Source organism: Suncus etruscus, chromosome 6, assembly GCF_024139225.1.
Source record: "Suncus etruscus isolate mSunEtr1 chromosome 6, mSunEtr1.pri.cur, whole genome shotgun sequence".
In the NCBI taxonomy this organism is placed as follows: Eukaryota; Metazoa; Chordata; class Mammalia; order Eulipotyphla; family Soricidae; genus Suncus; species Suncus etruscus.
The window spans coordinates 94,554,700-94,564,531 of record NC_064853.1 but is presented as its reverse complement, the minus strand read 5'-3'; the positions used below and the strand labels follow the sequence as shown (position 1 = coordinate 94,564,531).

General features: G+C 50.5%; 1 protein-coding gene and 1 long non-coding RNA gene across 4 annotated transcripts in view; one reads left to right on the top strand and one right to left on the bottom strand.

Moving 5' to 3' along the window:
- Positions 1-9,832, bottom strand: part of LOC126012111 (uncharacterized) — a 60,207-nt gene that overhangs the window by 18,938 nt on the left and 31,437 nt on the right. The window lies entirely within an intron of this gene.
- Positions 430-8,093, top strand: THPO (thrombopoietin). Of its 3 annotated transcripts, none has more exons than XM_049775880.1 (7): positions 430-679; positions 1,292-1,409; positions 1,981-2,145; positions 2,356-2,483; positions 3,131-3,217; positions 6,860-7,027; positions 7,269-8,093. In XM_049775880.1, the coding sequence occupies exons 3-7, from the start codon at positions 2,133-2,135 to the stop codon at positions 7,905-7,907; spliced, it is 1,035 nt and encodes a 344-aa protein (XP_049631837.1). In that variant the 5' UTR covers positions 430-679; positions 1,292-1,409; positions 1,981-2,132; the 3' UTR covers positions 7,908-8,093. The 3 variants fall into 3 exon arrangements, with proteins under 3 accessions (XP_049631837.1, XP_049631835.1, XP_049631836.1); XM_049775878.1 differs by having other exon boundaries at positions 7,257-8,093; XM_049775879.1 differs by lacking the exon at positions 430-679 and having other exon boundaries at positions 1,231-1,409; positions 7,257-8,093.

The following is a 9,832-nucleotide window of genomic DNA, read 5'->3' as shown; positions in this document are numbered from 1 at the left end:
TTCAGGGGGCTGAGCTGTCAGAACTCAGCAGAGGGGCCTACTGAATGAGTCCAACGCATAGCCACACTCATCAGCCCAGTTTCTCGAATGCTCTCCTCCAACACCCTGAGCCCTGAGTGAGTGGGTCACCCAGGCAGGTCATACTTATGGTCTCACTGGGAAAAAGGAAATGCCTAGGACCACACAGGAGTGCTACTACCAGCAGAAAAGGCAGCGCCCCGGAGGGTGAGTTCAGCAGGTATGGTGGCAGGGAACCAGAGTTCTGGAGCAGCAAACCAGACAGCAGTGCCTCTTCCCCTGGGACAGGAATGTCTTGCCAGATCCTCCTGGAAGAAGACTCGGCTCTCCTCCCCTCTCCTCCTGCAGCCCAGCCAGGGTCTCCCATGGCCTCATCCCCCTGGAACCTGCCTGTGGCTTGTGTGGGTGGAGGCTGGGGCTCTGCTGGTGGACCCTGGTCCAGGCAGGGGCTCCTAGGCCAGCGCTGGTGGGAGGAGAAGGCGTCACTTCCGGGGGCCCTCGCCAGTGTCTGTGGCTCCCTGCACTCTGATTGGGCAGAAGTATCCTGGACAGGCGGGTGACCCCACTGAGTGGAGGGGCAAGGCCCCAGTGCCACACACGCCTTCCTCTCCATCGGCTGCCCCGAGTGCCACACCTGGGGCCTGGAGTCCTTCTTCCCCTGGTGAGTGACCAGCAGGGTCTTTGGTGGACTGGGGATAGGAAAGACAGGAAAGGGGACTTGGGCTCTACGCTGGGGGAGGGGCCAGCCAACTGGAACCTCCAGGCACTGACCTTTGTCGAGAAGAGAGGAGCCTTCCCAGAATGGGAGGAGCAGGACAGAGCCAGGGGGAGGGGGTGCTGGGTTCCCGGGGACTGTCCACAGACTTGGTGGAATCCCACACAGTCCCGGCTCTCCCCCAGGAAAGGAAACATGAGCCCCAGGAGGGAAGAATACAGGGTGTCCACTTAAGGCTTAGGGAAACTGCTCCCAAGCTGGACACAGCCCCAACCTTCCTCCTTAGCTGTGATTTCAACTGCACTGAAGGGGCTGTTCCCAGGCTAAGGGACGCTGGGTCCAGCTCAGGGGCTGAGGAGCGGGTGATGGGAGGAGGGCCCGGGCATGTTGACAGACCAACAGGAAATCCCAATATTGAATCAGGTGCAGTCCTCTTTGCACAACCCGTGAAAGGAGGAGGAGGCCATGTAGGGGGTCCTGTAAAGGAACCGGAAGGGGCCTGTGAAGGGGGCAGGGCAGAAGGTGATGGCTCCGAGACAACTATGTTGCATGTCTCAGTTGAGGCTGACCACGGAAGATGGACATCAACCTACTCAGCAAGTCCCCAGCCTGAGCCATTGGCAGCAGGAAGGAAGTTCCAGGACACTTTGCCCATCTCTTGTCTTTGGAAGACCAGGTACCACAGAACTTGAAGTGAAAAAATATAAAAAGCCCAGGAGGCTGGCTCTGTGGGGCAGGAGGACTGAGGAGCTAACTTCTCCCACATCATAAACTCTTTTTTTTTTTTAATCACCATCATCCACGTTTATTTTTGTCCGATTTCCCCTCCCAACACTTCCCACCAAATTACCACTCCACACTCTGGACACAGTTGCTAAATCCTCTCCCAGGTCCCACACCTGGTTTTCCACTCACTTTCCCAGGCTGATATCAGCCATAATGCTCATCCTTTATCCCCACCCCAGGCTTCCTCCAGCCAAATAACCCAGGTGGCCCATCCTTGGTGGCCATTCAAGATGCATGACCATATCCTGTCCCCCACCCAGACCCCACACTGTTCTGACAAGGAGAAGGGACACCATTCACAAAGGACCCCTGACGTGGCAGAGAGGCCTGGGTTCTCAAGGGAGTGTGGGTGCTGCCAGAGCTTCAGCAGGTCTAGGCAGGAGTTTTCCGGTGTCTGTTCCCGTGGGCAGAGCCTTTGCCTTGGAAAGGGATCAAATGGGCTTTATTCTCATCCCTTCCAGGATAGATTCCAGACCCTCTTTCTCGGCCCACCTGTGCCCCAGCCCACTCTGCCCAGAAGTGCCAGAGCCCCAGCCGCCTCCATGGCCTCAGGAAGGATTCAGGGGAGAGGCCCCATTCAGGGGAGCCATTCGGAGCAGACAGCCTGGCCAGAATGGAGCTGACTGGTAAGAACAGACTGCAGCAAGGAACCCAGGGTCAAGTCAGAGAGTGAGGGAGAAAGAGAATGGAGGTGGCCATGGGGCGGGCATGGAGGAACAACTGGGAAATCCTATCTCCTCGAAACTGAAGTTTGGCGTCAGGGTTTTCTAGACCCCCAATCTAAGAATAATTTCTGCCTCCTGCATCCCCTTCAACCTCACGGCTCTTCCTCTAAGAACTGCTCCTCGCCGCCATGCTTCTGCTCTCAGCAAGACTCACTCTGTCCAGCGTGGCTCCTCCTGCCTGTGACCGCCGACTCTTAAACAAACTGCTTCGAGACTCCCAAGTTCTTCACAGCAGACTGGTGAGCATGCCCATGTCCCTTCCCTTTTCTCCACTGAAAAAGAACTCTGAAGAGCTCCTCATGGCCCTTGCTTCCTGAATCCATCGCTCCACTAGGATCCACAATCAAGCCCTCTTGTCACAGTTCTAGTCTGAACATAGGACATGGAGCTTCTGCTGCTCTGTTTTTCCTTCCCCTTTCATTTCTATTGAGGTACCAGAATGACAGGACAGAGGGTACGGCACTTGCCGTGCACACAGAAGACCAGGGTTCAATCCCTATATGGTTCCCTCTATTCCTACCCAGTGTATTCCTGAATGCAGAGCCAAGTTAAGCCCTGAGCACAGTGGGATATGACCAAAAATAATATATTGTTAGCAACAGGTTCCTTCTTATAATGTTCTGATACCACACTCATGCTCACCACCAGACAGTCCACTTCTCTCTACCAATGTCTCAAGAACCCTCTACCCCAAGTCAGCTCAATTCTGTGAATCAACTCTCAAGATCTGTTGCCTCTGGCCTTTTGTGGTGCTCTGGCTCTGTTTCTTGATATTCCATGGGTGCAAGGGATCATTCTGTACTTGCTGGTCTTTGTGCCACCGTATTCCCTCCATTCCAGCTCCATTTTCACCCCCACCCAACCCCATATACAATCTTTTCAACAGGGCCAGTGCCCAGAAGTTAACCCTTTGTCCTCACCTGTCCTGTTGCCTGCTGTGGACTTCAGCTTGGCAGAATGGAAAACCCAGACGGTAAGGAATCCACCTTCTGCTTTGGTTTCTTTATGTCTTGTCTTCCTCACTTTCCTCTACTTCCCTTGAGATCTTCAAATGTCTGGGTTTGGGTTTGGGGTTTGGGGCCATGCCCAACAGTGCTCTGTGCTCTGTGCTCAGGAGTGATAACTGGTAATACTAAGTAGATAGAGGGGGTGCTGAGTGTTCCGATTAGAGGCAGACACATGAATAGCAAGTGCCTTAACACCAGTTCCCACTCCATCCCCCACCCCCCACCTCACCCCCGGGGTATCTTCATTAATATCTAAGTTTCCTCAAAATGTTCCATCTTGAAGTTGGCCAACCTAACTCAGTCTACCTTCTAACATGATGCTAGTCTATAGACAGCTTGCCACTCAGTATATTAAATAAATTCTTTGGGAGGACCAAACCTGGCACTACTCAGGGGTTACTCCTGACTCTACACTCAGAAATTGTTCCTGGCAGTCTCTGGAGACCATATGGGTTATCGAGGATCGAACCTGGGTCCATCCCAGGTTGGCAGCATACAAGGCAAATGCCCTAACCTGTGCTTTCATTCTGGCCCTATATTAAATAGATTCTTTTTTTTTTTTTTTTGGGGGGTTTTTGGGCCACACCCAGTAACGCTCAGGGGTTACTCCTGGCTATGTGCTCAGAAGTTGCTCCTGGCTTGGGGGACCATATGGGACACCGGGGGATCGAACCGCGGTCCGTCCAAGGCTAGCGCAGGCAAGGCAGGCACCTTACCTTCAGCGCCACCGCCCGGCCCCCTATTAAATAGATTCTAAGCAGCTGAAAACTATGCAAAGCTGAACAAAAATCTCTCCCTATTCTGTCTCTGATTAACTTATGTCCATGCAACCTCCCTTTTTAAATTTGCTTTTGTTTTGTTTCCATTTTTGACTTTGGGGCCGCACCCAGTGTGCTTAGGTCTTACTCCTGGCTCTGTGCTCAGAGATCACTGCTAGCAGGACATGGAGGACCATATGCGGTGCCAGGGATCAAATTGGTATTGGCTGCATACAGTGAAAGTACATTTTCTCCTGTATCATCTCTCTGGTCCCAATCATAAAACTTTCTTAAGTTGGCATGGAAAAGTAAGAATCCTCTATTTTCCACAAAGAATTCAGAGCCAGGAAGTGCAGCTAAATTGTTTTTGTTTTAGGGCCACACCCAGCAGTGCTCAGGGGTTACTCCTGGCTCTGCATTCAGAAATCACTCCTGGCAGGCTTGAGGGACCATATGGGATGCCAGGGATCAAACCCAGGTCTACCCTGGGGTCGGCTGCATGCAAGGCAGACACCCTACCACTGTGCTATGGATTCGGCCCCAAGCACAGCTAAATCAAGACTCAAATTGTAGAAAGATGAGGTTAAAAAAAAAAAAAGGTGAAATTTAGCAGAATAAAATTCTACATGTAGAAAGCAATTCAAGAAAGTCCTATTTTAAATAGGGATGTTTTTTAAAAGAAAGTCCTATTGCATCTTTAGGCCACAATGCTCTTGCTTCCTGCCCATAAAGCTCTGGCCCAGGAATTATTATGAAGAAAATTTGGGAGGATTGAATTGAACCCATGATTGAAGCAGCTATTTTTAAAAGCTAGTGATTCTAGGCAGCTTTCAAACCTTGGCATCCTTATTGTAAAAATATTCCTATGAAACTCAATTCTAAATAGCCTGCACTTAAAAGTACAGGGTTGGGGCTGGAGAGATAGCATGGAGGTAGGGTGTTTGCCTTGCATGAAGTAAGACGGTGGTTCGAATCCTGGCATCCCATATGGTCCCCAGCGCCTGCCAGGAGAGATTTCTGAGTGTAGAGCCAGGAGTAACCCCTGAGCGCTGCTGGGTGTGACCCAAAAATTAAAAAAAAAAAAAAAGTACAGGGCTAAGGCAGAAAGTGTAGCCCAGTGCTTGTCTTGTATGTATGAGGCCCTGAGTTCAATTTCCAGCACCAGAGGTTTTCCCCAATATCGATGGGAAAGACCCAATTTCCAAGCATTAAGTTGGGTCCAAAATCTAAATCCAAAATCTAAAAATCTTAAGTGTACTGACTTAAGTGTTCAATTCTCCTTTTTTTTTGGGGGGGGGGGCACACCCGGCGGTGCTCAGTGGTGACTCCTGGCTATCTGCTCAGAAATAGCTCCTGGCAGGCACGGGGGGACCATATGGGACACCGGGATTCAAACCAACCACCTTTGGTCCTGGATCGGCTGCTTGCAAGGCAAACGCCACTGTGCTATCTCTTCAGGCCCCCAATTCCTCCTTTTAATCTAACTAAACTCAGATTAATTTAAAGGAACCATACTAAAGTAGTTTGTTATGTTCAATTGGTCAGAGAAAAGCTGGAAAACATGTTACAAGAGGAGGATGGGGACATGACGCCAAGCTGGAATTTGTGCTTCACATGTGTGAGGCCCTGGGCTCAATCCCTAGCACAGCAACAACAGAGCCAAGATAACCTATTATTTAAGGAATGGTTTCATTTTTGAGCCTATGTGATTGGACACAGGAATTAAGGCTCTGGCTTTGGCGGAGCCAAAATCGACCCCAGCTCAATACTCCTGAGCACTGCCAGAAGTCACCTCTGAGCACAGAGCCAGGGGTAAGGCCTGAATGCAGCTGGGTGTGGCACCAAAACCAAAACCAAAACCAAAACCTAAGCAATTGATTCATTTGGAGAAATATGGCAGTCGCCTGGCCTAGAGAAGATGGTGTGAGTCACAGGAAGTGACTCTCAGAGAATCTGCTCTTCCACCACCTAGATCCCACCTAGATTTCCTGTCTCTCCTGACATAAGGAGGTCAAACTGGGAGAGTAGGACCCTCCCTGGGGATCCTGAGAGATCCAGAAGCACGTTCTGCTTGTATTTATGATCTTTCTTCTGTTCTCATCTCTGTGTTATGTTATGTTATGTTTGTATTTATTTTGGAGCCACACCCCACAATATTCAGGGGTTACTCCTGGTTCTGCACTCAGGAATCACTCTATCAGTGCTTGGGGAACCATATGGGACGTTAGGGATTGAATCCTGGTTGATTTCAAGCAAGGCAAGAACCCTACCTACTGTGCTAGCACTCCAACCCCTAGAGCTAGCTTTTAAAAAAAAGTTGACCAAGAAGGCTGAAGCAATAGCACAGCAGTAAGGTGTTTGCCTTGCACGCGGCCAACACAGGATGGATCCCTGTTCAAATCCCGACATCCCATATAATCTCCAGAGCCTGCCAGGAGCAATTTTCTGAGCACAGAGCTAGGAATAACCCCTGAGCACGCTGGTGTGACCCAAAAACAAACAAACCAACAAAAATTGACCCTAAGGTTTTGCGCTCTTACAGCTCTAGAATCAAGAGACCAATTTTACCCTAGGACAGATGTTAGCCTCTTGGGGGACAGGGAAAACTTTTAAACTTTGGGACCTGCCACCGAATGTCAGAGCAGGCTGGGTTCTGGGACAAGGCAGTTGGCCCAATAGAGGCTGAGGACCAATTGTCGGGAAGCTGAAGGAATTCCTGTGCTGGGTGGACCCAGGGTCCTGTCCAATTCCCAGCTCCTATGATTCATCCTGCTGGCGACTCCTGCAGGCTCCCCACCCGCTAGGAGCTCTTTGAAGCAGCCCCGCTTAGCTTTTCCATCTCTTTGCCAGGAGCAGGCCCGAGCACAGGACGTGCTGGGAGCAGCGGCCTTGCTGCTGGAGGGAGTGATGGCAGCACGGGGACAGCTGGGACCCACCTGCCTTTCATCCTTGCTGGGACAGCTTGCGGGACAAGTCCGCCTCCTCCTTGGGGCTCTGCAAGGCCTGCTTGGAACCCAGGTAAATGCCCATGCACATTATCTTTAGACACATTCCCCTTAGACATCATGAGGGAGGAGAGCAACACTAGAGGAAACTGGAGGAGTAGAGAATTGAGTTGACCTGGGACAGACTGCTCCACACCTCCCCAGTCAGAAAGCCTGAGCACCAGGATTCTTGTTTTCCCCATGTAGACCAGGAGGTATATATGGCCTAGGCCTCTGGCCTCAGGCCCATCCTCTGCCCTCAGCTTCCTCCACAGGGCAGGACCACAGTTCACCAGGACCCCAACGCCATCTTCCTGAGCTTCCAGCAACTGCTTCGAGGCAAAGTGCGTTTCTTGCTGCTCGTAGTGGGGCCTGCCCTCTGTGCCAGGCGAGCCCTGCCCACCACAGCTGGGCCAAACGGCCCCTCACTACCCCTCAAGCTGAACCAGCTCCCACACAGAACTTCCGGAGCACTGGAGACCAATGCCAGTGTCTCAGCCAGAACTACGGGCTCTGGACTTGGGCAGAGTCTGCAGGCATTCGAAGCCTTCATGCCTGGGCTGCTGCTGAACCAAACTTTCTGGGATATGGAACGAGCTTCTGGACACCCAAACTGGACACAGGGACTCCTGAATGGAACACATGGATTCTTTCCTGGTCCCTCACCCCAGGCGATAAGCACCCCAAACATTGGAACTATGGACACTGGCTCTCTGCCACAAAGCCTCCAGCCTGGATCCTCTTCTTCTTCTACCCAGCCTCCTCCTGGACTAGCCATGCTCTCCTCTCCTTTGCCCCCCTTGCTCAACGCCTCTGGGCCTCACCTCACGGCAGCCCACCCTGACTTCCAGAATCAGTCTCAGGAAGGGCCAGGGCCTCCGGCCCCGCATCCCCTAGACTTACCTCCTATGTAAATCCTTGATGTGCCCAGGAGGCTCTGAGAAGCAGCTGCAGCAATTCCATAATTCCTGCAGCTTTTACCTGAACCCCACAGCCCTAGAAAAATGGGGTCCACAGGACAGAAAAGGGGGCTCATTTTTCACTGTATATTAGAAAATTTCAAAGCTATTTTTTTAAACTATCAAGAATATTCACCAGAACAGCTAGTTATTCTTGGTCTGTTTTTCGCGCAAATGTACAGCTCATGAATTCCTTGCACGCTCCTTGCTCTGAGCTCCTGCAAAGAACTGCATCAGCCTGGCCTCTGGGCAGAGACCAAGATGAAGCTATGTCAGCAGGAAAAAAAGAATTATGGGACTGGAGCAATAGCACATTGGGTAGGCACTTGAATTGCATGTGCCCAACCTGGGTTCTATTCCCAGTATATAATATGGTTCCCAAGTCTGCCAGGAGTGATCCCTGAGTGCAAAGCCAGGAGTAACCCCTTAACATCATCAGATGTAGCCCAAAAAGCAAAACAAACAAACAAACAAAAAAAAAAAACACAAAACAGCGCCAGGGCTAGGGAAAGTGTGCTGTAATACATGCTTCCCATGCAGGAATCTCAGGCTTGATTTCCCAGAACATCATAGACCCCTGAGCACTGCCAGGAGCAATTCACCAAGCACAGACCTATGTGTGATCCCAAAACAAACAAAAAATAGGGCCACAGTAGCTGGAGAGATAGTACAGTGGATGAGGTATTTGTCTTGCAGGCACCTGATCCAGCTCTGATTCCCTAAGAGCAGAGCCAGATGTGATCTAAAAACAACAACAACAAAAATAGGGCCAGGGATGGGGCTCGGTAGCAGAAAATATGTATCACATGTGTGAGACCATGAGTTCAAACCCAGCATCACCAAAACAAAAGAAAAAGAAATGAGAACATCCAAAATGGTGCCTGAAAAATAAAAACAAGGGAAAGTTGTTTGGGGATGGGGGTGGGGTGGTTAATAGGTTTCCCTCTTCCTTAAGATTAAAAAAAAAATTACTAACAGGAAACCTTGAGCCCCTCCCTCCCCCAGGTAAGACTATGCAGGCTGTCGCAGCTGAGCAAATAGCGAATAGCGGTTGCTTGAGCAGCTCTGCAGGAAGCTGCAAGCGGGCATGGGTTCCTGCCTCCCCCCCCCGTGGAGGGCAGGGGAAAGTGCAGGAAGTGTCGGGCACTGTCCCTGGGGGCTAAAACAGCAGGAGACAAGCCCCAGTCAGAGCCACGAATAAAGGTGCAGTTTAGCCAGTGGCCTGTAAGACTACCATAAATTCTGCTAGAGGGACGTAGGAAAGCAGCCGGGCTTAGGGAATGGATCTGGGCAAATAAAAAACGACCGAGATGTTTAGGAAGAAGTTTATACTGTCCCCAAGCCAAAACCCTGCTGCAAAGACCAGCTGCAAAGATCCCCAATATTCCATATGGTCTCCTGAGCATCTGTAGGAGTAATTCCTGAAAGCAGAGCCAGGAGTAAGCCCTGAGCATCACCAGGTGGTGCTCAAATAAATAAAATAAATAAATAAAAACAAATAAATAAAAAGATAGCCCTACCTAAGGAAAAATCAGAAAGTGCTTCGCTTTCTATCTCCTTCTCCCCCAAACAGAGGGATGGCTTATGCAAAGGTGGAACCCAGAATTCCAGACACTCCTACTAAAACCCAGGATAAGCAAAAAGCTTCCAGAAGTGGAGGAAGCCAGAATGGCAAGACTTCTCACGTCACTTCGTTTTTCTCTGTTCACACCACTCCATAAGGTAGACATTGGCAGCTCCCTTTTCAACATGAGGCTACTCAAGCCTCGAGAAACCCGGCAAATTCTAAAAATTTCACTCACTTTGAGCAGGAAAAGAACACTGCACCCCTGGACTTAGTCTAAAGCACATATTCTCCCCAGTGACAATTGTCCAGTGAA

Coding starts and splice junctions, on each gene's coding strand:
- THPO (XM_049775878.1), top strand. Junction 3,218..6,859: donor CAGAATGGAAAACCCAGACG/GTAAGGAATCCA, acceptor TCTCTTTGCCAG/GAGCAGGCCCGAGCACAGGA. Junction 7,028..7,256: donor AAGGCCTGCTTGGAACCCAG/GTAAATGCCCAT, acceptor CTCTGCCCTCAG/CTTCCTCCACAGGGCAGGAC.